The sequence below is a fragment of the Sphaeramia orbicularis genome, chromosome 21 (assembly GCF_902148855.1).
Source record: "Sphaeramia orbicularis chromosome 21, fSphaOr1.1, whole genome shotgun sequence".
In the NCBI taxonomy this organism is placed as follows: Eukaryota; Metazoa; Chordata; class Actinopteri; order Kurtiformes; family Apogonidae; genus Sphaeramia; species Sphaeramia orbicularis.
This window is the reverse complement of record NC_043977.1, coordinates 16,020,561-16,036,618: the sequence shown is the minus strand read 5'-3', so window position 1 is coordinate 16,036,618 and position 16,058 is coordinate 16,020,561. Positions and strand designations below refer to the sequence as shown.

The following is a 16,058-nucleotide window of genomic DNA, read 5'->3' as shown; positions in this document are numbered from 1 at the left end:
TGGGTGAGGGAATAAAAGAGTAGAAACAGCTGTGCATTGACTCTCTTTTATATTTCCATCTCCGCACAGAAAATAAAACATATACAGTATGCACAAATAATAATAGAAGATGACGCCGGGTCCAGTTCGGGGGGGGGGGGCACTGTACAGTGAAAGTGAAACTTAAGACGCTTTACTAATTCCTCTATGTCCCCCATTGTTGTGCACCTCATTTCCTTTCCCCTACCTTCGGAAACTTTTATATGAGGGGGCAGGACATTTGTTGCCCACACCAGAACCGGCCTGGTGTTCGATCTGCTGCTAGATTCACAAGCGTCGATAAGTAGCGAATCAAATACGTGACATTCCTGTACGTTAATCACATGCTGTATGGATAAATGTTTGAGCATACTGGAGGGATTCCACCCTTTTGAAGAAATGGTAGATTTGCATGTGTCAACAGTGGCCCTGGTGTCGTCTTTTTGGATGCCATGTTGGCTACGTTGTGACCAAAACAATGCAGTGTGCACGTGACGTCATCACTCATGCGCAACAAAGGTGGAATCAGTAAGCAGACGGGCAAATCGAGCTACTGGGAACCAGTTCTCAAAAAGAACTGGTTCTCGATTCCCATCCGTATGTATATATTTCTTTCTTTGAGTTATTTATTATTTATTTATTTATTTGCGAGCACAACTAAGAAATGCATTGGTAAAAGATTCTATGTGTATTTGTATGCGTGTTGGTGTACTTGTATGTTGTGGGTATATGTATAAACGTATGTATGTGTATATGGATGAATGAGTGTGTGTGTGAACAGATATATAAATATAAAAGAGTAACGTAAAAGGAAGAGGGACATATATATTATTAATAATATTTTAGGGAGAGGGGGTGGGATTAAATAAGTTGCTCTTCTTCCCACCCCTTTTTTGGGTAAATGTAAGTGGAACTACTGTGCTATTCTTCTGTCTAAGATTGTTATGATTATTAATATTTGTATTATTATGCATGTTTTGCTCATTCGCATGTTTGTGAAATTTCAATGGCTGTTCAGAATAAATCACTAAAATCACAAAAATCAGCTTCTTATGAACATGTGTGCCCTCTGTTTTCATATCTGTGACCTCCCTGCAATGATAAGAGTAGATAAGGAATGAAGAGTTCACCTGATGGCAGCCTTTGAGTCTCCTGTTCACCTTTAAGCACCGCCACTGCCTCTGCTGTCACCTCCTGCACGATCCGAGCAGACACTTGCTCTGAAAAAGGTCACACAGACAATGTCAATCAATGTAATTTTTCTAAAGGCTGGAAAGTTGGTTCATATCTCAGATTTAACGGTGATCAGTCAAACTGGTAACGCAGCTAGAATGACATTGTTTAATTCAGGAAATCAACTTCCCTTTTTAACCCTTTAACAACGGCAATCTCTCCTGCACCGCACTTTGCACTTTAATTACTGTAACTCCTGAACCGTTCAAATGGCATCAGAAAGCTGAGAGCCTGAGCTTTCCGACACTATATAACGCTTTATGGCAGCAATGTGGGAAAGGAACTGTTTCAGAGACTTCCACACAGGCTGAAAAACGCCTGAAAATGACAAAAACATATGAAGCCATTATATGAATACTGAATGTTCAAGACCAAAAAGCATGTTTGAGCAGATGTAAAATACTTGAAAGTTTATTTCTGCAATCTGAAAAAGTTTCATTATGGACATTTACAGTTGTTTCTGATAATAAATATGTTAAAAACTTCAAGTCCGTTTTTTTTTTTCTTTTTTACTAAAACACACTGTTTTAAGCATTTATTATTTATAATAATGATAATTAATGGCTAGATATTGAAAGTTAAGCACTTCCTGAAAACAAATTTGCAAAGAATTGTCAAAAAAGACATTTTTTGGCACTTTTATTGCAAAGAAAACATGAAGACACCTAGGCGGCCTTAAAAGGATCAAATGAAACAAGGCTGTAAATCACATCAGGCTCTCTGTAAGACAACCCCAGGTATAATTATACAACATCCTAAATATCCCACAAAAATGTGCATAAATTTAAAGCTTTATTATGCAGCCAATATTAGATGGAATCTATCTATCTAATGTTAGAATATTATTGTTATAATAATACTATGGTCATATCATATATCAGTTGTTGTTAAGTGACCATCATGCTAAATGTCAAATCAATATCTATATTCTTTTTTTTTTTTTCATTTGATTATTACATGAGTATTATATGTTTAAAAGTTTAAATTTTCTCCCTGAGTGACAGTTGTAAAAACCAGACGGTTAGTTGGAATTTAAAATCATTATTTATGGTCAAAATGTGACAAACATTTCAGAAATCTGGGAGTAGAACATTTAAAAAGGAAAAAAAGTTGTAAGAGTTACATTAAGTAAAGGGAACTTTAAAAAAATTTGGAAGCATTAGCAAAATTAACTTTACAGATGGAAAAAAACATAAATAGCAATGACACTTTACAAAATATATAATTATGTTACAACTATTTGTCATAACGACGATGAAACACCTGAATTCAGTGTCCCAATACATCTAACTATTCATCTATTTATCTTGTGTTACAATATTATCATTTCTACTTTATCATTTCATCCACAGAATTATATAATATTTAACCCTTTCATGCATGAATTATGAGAACATGAATGAAGATTTATGAAGCGTTTTTATTCCTTTTTACGCTTACAAAAAAAAAAAAGAACCTATTTTTCATGGAGTGACAAAAATGTCCACTCAGCTGCCATTCGTTCAATTTTAGAAGCAAAGAAACATGTATTTACTGATATATTGTGTGAAAATTATGAAATAAAAACATGTTTAATGCTGCTAATCTGATGTTTTCTCACATTTTAACAGCCGTTTTGTTAAAAAAAAAAAAAAAAAAAAAAATGTTAATTACAGTCTAATAACTATTAGCAATTTTTTTTTTTTTTTTTTAAATGTCAAACATGTTACTGCAGATCAGGTTTATCTAGAACAGCAAACTTACAGTAATGGTATGAATTACAGTGGATGGGATGATGCATAAGTGTCCTCTGTGTTGGCTGATATGGAACTAAAACGGCAAAATCTATAAATATACAAGAGAACAGCTGTCCACTGTAGTGACCACTCTCCATGAAAGGGTTAACATACACAATTCATGCTTAAAACTTAAAAATCTCCAACCTACGTTGTAAGCAAATCTGATTTCTCATGTACGGAACATATGAAAAGTGTCACCGTATGACATGAATTTCTCATAAATCAAACAAATAAATCTACAGACATGCACCTCCAGGGGGACATGGAGGGGACCACCCCTTCTTAAAAGACAGACAATGTCAATCAACACAATATTTCTAAAGGCAAGAAAGTTGGTTCATATCCCAGACTGTCAGTATAGCAGAAGACATCCAAAGTTTGTATCTGTGAAGATTACTGTGTGGATGTAAAGCAGAGAGTTACTGCAACTTTCATGAGATAAATAAATCATTGTTGAAGGAATGTATCGCATTTTGATTAAACTGATCACACTTTTTGGAGGTGTTGAAGCCACTTGGTTTTTACTGTATTTTTGAATAATGTCACTCAACAGCTGAGATGAAAGCCAGAGGGAACGCGGTAATACACAGTAATTTCTGTAACTGCAGGGATGCTGCTGGAGGCTGTTTGTCACCATGGCAACGCAGAATCCCCAAACAGGTGCAGAGACAGAACAAGAAAGAACATTAAAGAGAGCAGTTTTTTCCCCGTAAAGGGAGCTGTGTTCATCTTTTAGTGACTTGATCAAGGCTGAGCTATTCTGTGTGCTGTCTTTTCTTTACTTATCGCAAATTCATTCATAAATTCCAAAAAATTAAAGCCTTAAAATCCAAACTGAATCTGCTTTTTTGTGTTGTTTTTCGACTGTCTGGCATTGACATCCAACAGTGAAGACCAATGATGCCGATTTACTCTGCTCATAATTATATCCTACGTAAAAGCTCTCCCATTTGCTGACTGTTGAAACCAGATGACTAATATTTGACTTTTGCAAGATGAAAAAAATACACCACAAACATTTTGTAGGTAATCATTATGGCATGAAATGTTTGGTTAGATTTATGGCTCTGACCTTAAGTAGAAAAATAGAGACAGTTTTGCATTTTCCTTCCCTGATTTATGGTTATTACACAGAATACACTACAAATATTTCCATTTAATGTGTCTCAAAAGTATAATTTCAACAGTAACACTCTCAAACAAAAGGGAACGATTTATCCAAAAGCATTATAATACATTCATTATTTTTCTTGGTTAATACTGGAGTTATAGGATAGAGCATTTAAACTTGCACATCCGAGGAGAATAATCTTGCTAGGTGCCTGGTAATCAGTGTAACAGAGTATGACAATAAAATAAATAAATAAATAAAATCAGCACACCAGTATAACTCCTGTATTAGGGCTTATTTCAGCTGTGATATTTCAAGCATCATTAGTCTTATTCAGAATTGTCGAGAAACATATGTAGACAAGCCACTCAAAATAATAAAATACTCGGGGTTACCAGTCATGTGATCAATCATGTTATATGTAGCTTATAAATATGTACAACAGAATAGAAATGATTGCAAAAAAAATTAATGACTATTTGCATCATTTATAAGAGGATATAAGAAACAAGTGTCCTAGAGTGCAATAATACAAATATACACAAAAATGTTCCGTTAGAAGTCTGAAGACGTCTAACTGTGCTCTAAACATAATACAAGAGCTTATTGATGTCTGCATTTGTTCTTGTCTTATTTCTATTACTGGAGCTATTACTTTGGTAATTTCCTGTTATCATTCCGCTTCCCAAAGGGGAGGCCAGGGGAATTGTTTTGGTTCAGTTTGTTTATTTCTTTGTTTGTTTCTCAATCAATCAAATTTTATTTATATAGCGCAAAATCATAATAAAAATTATCTCATGACACTTTATATATAGAGCCGGTCAAAACCAGACTCTCAAACTCTCTATTTGTTAACACTTTAGCAGCAAAACTATTGGTTGAATTCATACCAAATTTGATTTATAGATTGCCAATGACCCAGAATAGAACGGATTATATTATAGGAACATTAGGTCAAAGTTACATTTTTTTTATGAATTTCAAAAATCTTTTTTTTTTTTTGCCATTTACTTATAATGAGGGATATTTCAAATGTCTGTTGCAGCTAAACTCTAAGTTGAACTCATACCAAACTGGGTTATAGATTGCCAGTGACCCAGAGCAGAACTCATTACATTTTGGGAAAAGCAGGTTAAAGTTCAAATTTTTTATGCATTTTTAAATTTTTTTCCCCAATTTACTTATGAGTAAAATTTCAAATGTCTATAAAAATATCAGTTTTCTTTCAATTTACTTCAAACTTGGCACATATATAGAGGTAACTGATATGCTGACATCACCACACGCATAGACATGATGACATCAGCGGTATTGATGCCAAAATAAGCTACAATATGTGTGAGGGGCGGGGTTTGTTATGCCTGACACCACTTGTTAATTCTTTATTACTTATGCATTACTAAACCATTACCAACCTGTGATTCAAAGTGCTACTATGAGCTCTTATACTCAGATATTTGTAATATTCTTACATCTAAATACACAAAAACTAACTTAAAGTATCATTAGAGGGTTTTAGAAATAAAATAGGACATTACGCCAAAGAACTCAATAAAATGCATTGCAGTATTGCTGACTCAGATACATCTTTCTACCACTAGAGTGAGTAGCGAGTCATCCTATGTCTACCTGAATCTGAAAGAGTGTAAATTGGAAGGTAGCTCAAAAGGCCAATTCTAACCTTCTTTCATTTATGTGGGAGAGCAGACAGTGAACTGTAAACACAACAGTGAACTGAAAATGCATCCATTGGTGACTCATTTTGTAAAGACACCATTAACAAGCTGCTGAAAGAAGAGTCAAAGAAAAGAAGTGATAAAAATAGAAGCAAAATGAGTCAGTGTTGCTGTTATTGTCCCAAGCAAATACACCAAAGAAGACTGATGCTGAGCTGAAATTTCTTCTACACCAGTAAGTTTGTACTGTATCAGGTGCAGTGTACACTTATATGTATTTTATTAAGTTTGATAAATTTGCTGTTAGTTGATATGCAGCTCAGACATTTATCAACTAAACTGTGATAATCTAGCAATGGGCTCTATGCACAGCCCCACTACTTCCTGAACTTAAGGCAGCTTCTTTATTTCCTGTCTTTCATTATTGGGCACACTAATTATTCCAGGTGTGTCTGCTACTTCTTGTTGTGACTACTGTGGTCACACACACCTGGATTAAACAGTGTGCCCAATAATGAAAGACAGGAAATAAAGGAGCTACCTGAAGTTCAGGAAGAAGTGGGGCTGTGCATGAAGCCCATTTACAACAGATCTTTAGTGCAGGTATGAATAACACAAAGTGCATGGGAAAAAAAAAAAATCTAAATTAATGTGTATGGTGGTTTGACTGTGGCTAAAAACTGAGCAAAAACAAGTGGTTCCAGGCACAACAAACCCCACCCCTCGCATGTATTATAGCTTATTTTGGCATCGATTCAGCTGATGCCATCATGTTTATGCATGTGCTGATCTCAGCATATCAAATGCCTCTATATATGTGCCAAGTTTGAAGAAAATTGAAAAAAAATTGCTGTTTTGATAGACATTTGAAATTTTGCTCATTGTAAGTAAATGGGCAAAAAAAATTTGTAAAAAAATTTAAACTTTGACCTACTTTTCCCGAAATGTAATGACATCTATTAGAGGCAGAGAAGCCTATGTGAATGTATCAGTGTGTGTATATATATATATATATATATATATATATATACACGAGGACCGATGGCCTCACCCAGAACAGAACAACACAGACTGATAATTTATATTTTATTTTTCAACATAATCTCCATTTACAGCAATGCACTTGGTCCATCGGTGTTCAAGCATCACAATCCCATCACGAAAGAATGTAACATCCTGTATTATAACAACCAGTATTTCTGGGTGAGGCCATGAACTTACTGAACAGCCCTTGTATGTATGTATGTATGTATGTATGTATCTCTATCTATCTATCTATCTATCTATCTATCTATCTATCTATCTATCTATCTATCTATCTATCTATCTATCTATCTATCTATCTATCTATCTATCTATCTATCTATCTATCTATCTATCTATCTATCTATATATATATATATATATAAATATATAGCTGGTTTAGACAAAGGGGGTGAGAGCTAACAAGCTCTGCTTCTTCTCACTTCTTTTCAAATATGATTCTTTCTTTTTTCTTTTTTTGTGCATTTCTTTTTGCTTCCTTGAATTTTCATTTCTATATTATATTGTGCAAAGATGCCTATTAGTAGCAATCAGGAAGCTTGTACCATTTCCATATTTGAAATAAATCAATAATAATAATTTTTAAAAATCTATTCTGGGTCACTGGCAATTTATAAACCAACTTTGGTATGAATTCAACCAATAGTTTTGCCGCTACACAAACAAACAAACCGAACCAAAACCAAAAAATAACTGACTCAACTAGGATTACGTGACATCAGTGTTATTTTGAACGCCTATCTGTGGTTTTGTTTGAAGGGGAAAATAACCGTAGCATTAGTGTCATGATATGTGCTTTCCAGTGCAGCTGAAAAACTATAAAATAAAAGGTTAACTGTTCAAGATGAGACTAGTTTTATTTGCTGGTGTCTAGTCAACAACGCAGTGGGCAGCAGGTGGTAAATGAGGAAATTTACTGTAGGAAAAGGGAAAGGATGAAACTGAAAGCAACTGGTTGTTCCCTACAAAATAGGTCTTTAATAACTTCACTGGAACTTGTGATCAGTTTCTTTAGATAGTTTTCCCACATCAGGTTTTATATTGTCTGATGTGCAAAGGAATTCACCGGGCGTTTATCCACCCGACCTTCATTTGCATGGCAACGGTGCCTTATGTTGGACTGGGTGGCAGAGTGCTCCTTTCACTGCTGCTGTTTCAGGACCTTTTCCAATCCAATCCAACATCAACCACCTACACAAACAAACTCACACACACACACACACACACACACACACACACACACACACACACACACACACACACACACATTTCCGGGAACACTAAACACAGCCCACTCATCATCTAAATGCAGCCATTTCCCATTTTCAACAGCAAAGTGCAATAAACATGTATTGTACCACCTATTTAGGCTGTGGCTTTAAAAAAAACAAAGCATTTTCTCATACCAGAATATAAATCTTAAAAATATAAATATTAACGGTATTAAATGCAAATGACTAAAAGTGCCTATATGGTTCCATTTTTTTTTTTGCTGACGCAGCTCTCATTAGTCATCATTTTATGGATTTCCTCAATTCCAATTTTATAGCAATTTTCACCACCTTTCTTCAAATTCAATATTAAGCTGTTGAACCATTAATGCAGCAAGAAAGTCCTTTAAGTCAGGAAATGAATTGACTTTTTTAACTGAAAGAAGGCTGTAATTTGCATCAGGAATTCTGTCATACAACCTCAGGTATACTACAATTATGTCCAAAATATATAAAAAAATAAAAAATAAAAATAGAGAGTTAAACCTCAATTATACTGCCAAAATAATTCACAACATTGCAAACAGGAAATGAATGATAATCTAATATTAGTATGTCATTGTTGGCACTTTATCATTATATCTATTTCTAGATTGCTCGTGGTGCCCAAGATGACACTTAAAACCAGGGGGGACAGGATTTTCTCGATGGTCGGCCCCAGACTCTGGAACGCCCTGCCCTCCCACGTCCGAACAGCCCCCATGGTGGAGTGTTTTGGGTCTCATCTTAAGACCCATATTTATTCTCTGGCTTTTATTTCCACATGAGTAGTGTGGTCCTCTGTGTCTTTTACTTACTTTCTGACTTTTAACAATTTGATTTTATTGTTTTATTTATTCATTGTTTTAGTTTTATGTACTGATATATTGTTTTTAGTGTATTTTCTGTTATTTGTTTTATTGTTTTTACAATTCTACTGTATGTGCAGCACTTTGGAAATGTTGTTCAACCTCGTAAGACCCAAGAAATGTCAGCAAAGTACAAGCTTTTTCTGTTTTTTATTAAATAAGTGATCATGATGCAACAGTTTTTTCAGATGCAGTTTTTAAAATTTTTATGGAATGTCTTTTGTGGTGGACATTTTTCTTTTCTTTTTTTGTATAAAATTGTGAAACTCTTGTCTACAAATGTGGACAGAAAACCCATAGCTGGGTCTTAGGAGGTTAAATGTGCTATATAAATAAAGTGGATTGAATCATCTATTATATCATTATGTCAGTTGCTGTAAGTAATCATCATGCCAAATGTCAAATCAATATTTAATATATTCATTAATAATATAAATACATGCTTTAAGGCAAAATTTTCAGTTGCAGATACTAGATGGTTAGTTGGGGTTTAAATTCTTTATAGTCAGAATGTGACAAGTATTTCAGAAATCTGAAAATAGAATTTTTTAAAATTTATATTCAAAGAAGAATTTCAACATTGAGTTAAATTAAGTAAAACAAACTTTAAAGAATTTTGAAAGCATTGCCTAAATTAACCTTACAGTTGAAAAAAATGTGTATCGCAATGGTACTTTTCACAATACAGAATAAGATTAAAATAATATTAAATTATTTGTCAGAGTTTAACTATGATAAGCCCCCTGTTGAAATACCTGAATTCAATGTTTCTAAATATATGTGTTCATATAGTCCGTCAATCCATCCATCCATCCATCCATCCATCCATCCATCCATCCATCCATCCATAAAATATTATCGTTTCCATTGGAATATTTCATCTTCAAAATTATATATAATATTTAACATACATAAAAAAATGCTAAAAAAGTCAAAATCTCAAAACCTACATTGTAAGGAAATATGATTTTTCATGTCCAAAAATGCACAAAAGAACCTCAGGTGTGGGTGTGTCACCATATGACATGAATTCCCCACTAACAAATCCACAGACATGCACTTCCACAAAGAAACAGCACTGTAAAAAATGACCTTGTCACGTCTACAAAGCTCGCTGGCACTAATGGAAACTAGCCGTGTCTGGTTGTCTCAGCGTTTTTCTCTGACAGACTGATGTCAAAAGAAATAGCACTGGCTCTGACACAAGGATAACCCACATGCACATGCACATGACAGCTGCTGTGATACACAAAAAGCCTGCATCCTATTTGTTTACCTACATCAATAATCATAACTAACAGTATGTCCACACAAAGACGTACAGTAGTCCCTCAATGAAGGAAAAGTGTGCATTACCTGTGTGACAGGCAGACTGATGCTGAGATGCTCCCGCTCTGAGCAGAGGCTTCGACTGGAAGCCCCGACGGAGACTCTACAGCCAGACTACTGCACACACACACACACACACACACACATACACACACGTGCACACCACACACACTAACACACAAACACTGCAGGACTGAGAGGGCACAGAGAGAGCAAGAGTGCCATTTGGTAGAAAACCCACCAGTGCCCAAAATGTGTAAAGCCAGCGGTTACCATAGCAACAGACTGGCGGGCCACTGACTTGGGTCCTATTGTGATTCAGATGTCAGCAACATGCCTTGGTTGTTTCAGCTTCTGTCTCTGTAGCCACAAAAAGGATCATAATAAATATATAATATACATTTCAATTCTGAAACTGATTTCCACAGAGAAGTTTGTCTGAGATTTAAATTTATTATTATTATTACTTTTGCTGACTAAATCCCACTTAGCACAGTTACAGTCTATGCATACAGATCTTGAATAATGAAATTAAATAAAAATGTGTGAATTTATTAACCCTTAGGAGTGAGAAAACTGGAGAAAATGCCTATGTAAAGATATGGTTTTATGTCAAGTATTTGAGTATAGTTTAAATTTATTACAATTTTGATTTTATATACCTGATATTTGAAACCAATATTCACTTTTAAAGTCTTTGAAAAGGTTCATTAAGCATCTTTGTGTTATTTATGCAATAAATTATATACATTTTTCAAATCAGATTTTATATTTTTTGTGTTTTTTCGCATTTTGTGTTGATATGGTAGGCTAAACTGAAAAAATAATAGGCAGATGAGATAGATGAAGTTGTGCTGAAAAAAAAAAAAAAAGATACCAAACATGGGTATAGCAAGCATTTCTTTATATAGTATATAAAGGCAAAATCAAAAGGACTCAAAAACAGCCAAAATAGGCTCAGACCCCTAAGGGTTAATAAGCGTACAGTTACCATGCAGTTTGTCTTTGTGTACACATAAACCCAAATAATCCTCATTTCAAAGTGTAATATATATTTATCTCTACCGTTTTTTGGTTGGTTGACATGCTTGTTTTTAATTCTATATATATATTTACACTTTTTTTTTTTCTTTTAAACTGTTTTGCACTACGCACCATAAGAGAGTTGCCTATTTTAATTTCATTGTACATATGTATAATGATGTAATGATAATGATATGTATTTTAGTCTATCATTTTGCTTTTTTAATCTTCTGTATGACACTGTTTTTAATATTACAGCTGTTTTATGTCTTTAATCTATTCTTTTATTTTGTTTTTTCTCCTATAAGTCGCTTTGGAAAAAAAGCATCTGCCAAATGCATAAATGTAAATGTAAATAAAGGGATTCTATTCTATTCTATTCTATTCTATTCTATTCTATTCTATTCTATTCTATTCTATTCTATTCTATTCTATTCTATTCTATTCTGTTCTATTCTATTCTGTTTCATTCAGATCGGTCCATTCCTGCACACTTCACAGCAGAGCTTTATTTGAGCAAAGTGGGCAAATGTACTCTGCTGCAGCCAAACATACTGATTTGTGCTGACGAGAGGCGCCTTGTCACTCTGCCCAGTTTCTTGCATCTTCTTAATGACACAGACATCAGTCAGTGCGATGCTCCTATGGTCATTCTTTTCATTTCTGTTACAGTAACTCACTCTTTCGTTCTGTCTCTCACTCCATCCCTGGACCACTGGTGAGTGTGTATGACTTGCTTTTTCAGCTTTGACTCAAATGAAAGTCTAGAGGGCAATTCCGTAGTGTCTGAAGAGCTTTCCACAGAGTTAGAGAGAGAGCGAGAGAGAGAGAGAGGGGAAAAAAAGCAAACGGAGTGCCAGCATCAGCCCGTCTGTCATCCATCCTCCCTCACTTACCTACACTCTGTCCCAGTCTAGAGCAATGCTAATGTATGCTGACAAGATGCCCTGTTGACAAACTTAGCTCTGGTTGCACAGCTGCCAACAGTAGATAGGGTTTTTCATGCAGATGATTAAAAGAACAGAATGTCCATTTGCACATAAAAGCAAATATGCAAAAGTAGTATGCTTTAGCTGATAAAACTACTTGAATATGGTTAGGAAAATATTAACAGTAGGTGCTTTTCCATTAACATATTTAATTTGTGAATTGAAAAACACAGAGGAAGTCCAGAAATCAAAGGCCTTTTGTGAAAATGTTTTTGCACTTACAGAGGTTATGGATAAAATATAAATGCAAATTAAGCTAAGAGTTTACTTTTGATGTATGTATTTTACTGCTATGAAATAGAAGGAGTTTAGTTTTGATATGTGTATTATTGCTATAAAAGGGACAGAGTTCATTTTGATGTGTAATAGTGTTATGAAATGGACAGTATATTTTTGATATGCATAGTGTTTTTGTGTTTTGTGCAGGCTTATTCAGAATTTATTTTGATATATATAAGATTTGTTAAGCTATCTTATGGGAGCTGACATGGGAATTTATGGTCAGTAAAAAAAAATAGGGAGGGGACATGAGTATATTCAGTTGCGGAAAAAACTATTAGACCACCCTTGTTTTCTTCAATTTCTTGTTCATTTTAATGCCTGGTACAACTAAAGGTACATTTGTTTGGACAAATATAGCAATAGCAACAAAAATAGCTCATAAGAGTTTAATTTCAGAGCTGATATCTAGACATTTTTCATGCTTTTCTTGATAATAACCTAAATCACTTCAGTTCTTACATCAATAGCTATAGCATTGTACTGACAAAAGCTTTAGCTGATAAAACTACTTGAATATGGTTAGGAAAATATTAACAGTAGGTGCCTTTCCATTAACATATTTAATTTGTGAATTAAAAAACACAGAGGAAGTCCAGAAATCAAAGGCCTTTTGTGAAAATCTTTTTGCACTTACAGAGGTTATGGATAAAATATAAATGCAAATTAAGCTAAGAATTTACTTTTGATGTGTATATTTTACTGCTATGAAATGGACATTTTAATTTTGATATGTGTATTATTACTATGAAAGGAACAGAGTTGATTTTGATGTGTAATACTTTTACGAAATGAACAGTTTGTTTTTGATATCTATAGCATATTTGTGTTTTGTGTAGGCTCAGTCAGAATTTATTTTGATATGTGTAAGATTTGTTAAGCTAACTCATGGTAACTGACAGTGGGAGTGGCCAAGGCATAAACTAGCTAATTCAACATCCAAGACTGTTTATTGTCATTATGTGCACATGGCAACTTTTTTCTTACAGGTACTTCTCAGCTAGATTAAAAAAGGGGAAAATATAAAAACACTCATGAATATATTTACATCAATATAAAAATACTAAAGAACAAGTGGTTCCAGGCACATCAAACCTCGCCACTTGCCAGTATTGTAGCTATTTTGGCATCGATCCAGCTGATGTCATCATGTCTATGTGTGTGCTGATGTCAGCATATCAATTGCCTCTATATATATATGTGCCAAGTTTGAAGTAAATTGAAACAAAATCGATGTTTTTATAGACATTTGAAATTTTGCCCATTATAAGTAAATGGGGGAAAAAAAGATTTTAAAAATTCATAAAAAATTTAAACTTTGACCTACTTTTCCCAAAATGTAACGACATCTATTCTGGGTCACTGGCAATCTATAAACCCAATCTGGTATGAATTCAACCAGGAGTTTTGCTGCTAGAGTGTTAACAAACAAAGAAACAAACCGAACCAAAAGCAATACCCCCTGCCTCCCCTTCGATGGGCGGGGTAATAAGTATACGAAGAAAAAAGGTGAACGACACGCACATCCAAAATTAGAGGTGTGCTGGATCCCAAAAAAGTAGAACGTGAGAAAAAATAAAGGAAGGTCCGCACAACCAGTGAGCTCCCAAACCATTTAATCGTGATGTTTCGGGACAGAAACTTACACAGGTGTTCTATACATAGAACACCTGTGTAAGTTTCTGTCCTCAGTCTGATGAAGGGCCTTGGCCCGAAACGTCACAATAAGTATACGAAGCCTCTGTACATTGTATAGAGGGAATGCACATACGTCACTTCCTCTCTGGGCCACGCCCCTCTAAGTCAGACTGAGTGGCAAAAACAAACCGGCTCAACATGGTGGAGCATAGCAGTAACTACAGCGAGACTGGGAAAAATGTGGAATATAACATGAAATTAAAGACAATTGGACTGGACATGGATCCATACAAGCTACCAAACAACAAGTGGTCTACGAACATTGATACGTGGCTGGAAATCACGTATCCTGACATTTATATGAACCTGATTTCAACGCCGGGAAAATCCCCAATGTAAAGGCTGAAAGGATACAAAAGCCAAAGAGTTGTTGACATCCTCGTCATCGTTAATTAGAGGATTACAGCTGGTGAGTGCTTTCAATTCAACATACTATTGTTTTGGAGGTTTTCTGTCAGTGCAGACGTATTTTCTTGGCGGTGATTTCCAAGGTAAAGGCCCAGCAGTAGTGCTCACAGTTCACTACTGATTTACTGGAGTTGAACCCTTAGTACTGACCCAAGTGAGTGGATGATCTACTGGTACTGTGGAGATTTAAGTAGGGTTAACACCAAATACTTGATACAACACAGCTTCAACAGCTTTGTGCTACAGTACCCCCTTATTCGGAAAACTAGGTTAGCCTCAGTTTAAGCTAGTTTACAAATTATGTAGAGCACAAGGTTCAGAATCACACAACTGAAGACAAAAACGTTTCAGTTATGAAACATAGAACTAAATGACAGATGCTAACATTAAGAGCTTTACTAAGAAGTAACGTTAGCCAAAATGATATGTAATTTAAGGTATGATTTTACACAAGAATACAGCATAAATGAATGTTACCTGACACAAAATGGCAACCACAAATCCAGGTTTCGTTGCCCGGATTCCAGTTATTTCTACGAATTGCAGCGATCCATCTGCTTCTTCTGTCTTTGGCTTTAGGTCGCTGCTAACACGATAGCTCCGAGTGCTTTTTAAACCTATTTGTGCAATCAACAGCACAATGGCTCTTGCCCATTTTTTAGATTGTTCTAAAGTTTTTGCAGTATTCAAGCCAAAGCCACTACTCGTCTCCCTCTTTCTGCCACTCAGTGGGCGTAACCGCGGTGACTTCCGCTAGCAGTGACGTCACGTGCATACCCTCTATTGGCCATGATTCCCAGCCCTACTGGCCAGACACTGAGGATATACACTACAAACAAAAAGTTAAGGATATTTCTTTTTTTTTTTGGTCATGTTTTTGTGATTTTTGCCACTTGTAAATAAAATTACTGTCTGGTCTTTAACCCTTTCATGCATAGTGGTCACTACAGTGAACGCTGTTCTCTTGTATATTCATGGGTTTTGTTGTTTTAGTTCCATATCAGCCAAAACAATGGACACTAATGCATCATCCCAAACTCTGACATTCATACCATTACTGTAGGTTTGCTGTTCTAGATAAACCTGATCTGCAGTAACATGTTTGAGTGTAAATTAATTATATATAGAAAAGAAACTTAAAAACACAGTATGTACAGTCCAGTATGTGCCGTTAGGATGCAGTTGTGTGCAATATTGTGTGCAAATAACATAGCAATGTGCAAATGAATCGCAGTCAACAAATTCTCAGTATCAATAGAAGTTGGTGTAACTTTATATCCTTCTTGCTTGTTTCATGTAAAACTGTCCAGTGTCATCCACAGAGTGGCACCGTACTGCAAAACATTCTAATTT

At 35.0% G+C, this 16,058-nt stretch overlaps 1 protein-coding gene across 1 annotated transcript in view; it reads right to left on the bottom strand.

Moving 5' to 3' along the window:
* Window positions 1–16,058, bottom strand: part of map2 (microtubule-associated protein 2) — a 222,421-nt gene that overhangs the window by 64,896 nt on the left and 141,467 nt on the right. Inside the window, exon 5 of the mRNA XM_030125520.1 lies at window positions 1,149–1,238. Within this exon, the coding sequence (XP_029981380.1) occupies window positions 1,149–1,238 (90 nt within the window). The remainder of the gene's footprint in view (window positions 1–1,148; window positions 1,239–16,058) is intronic.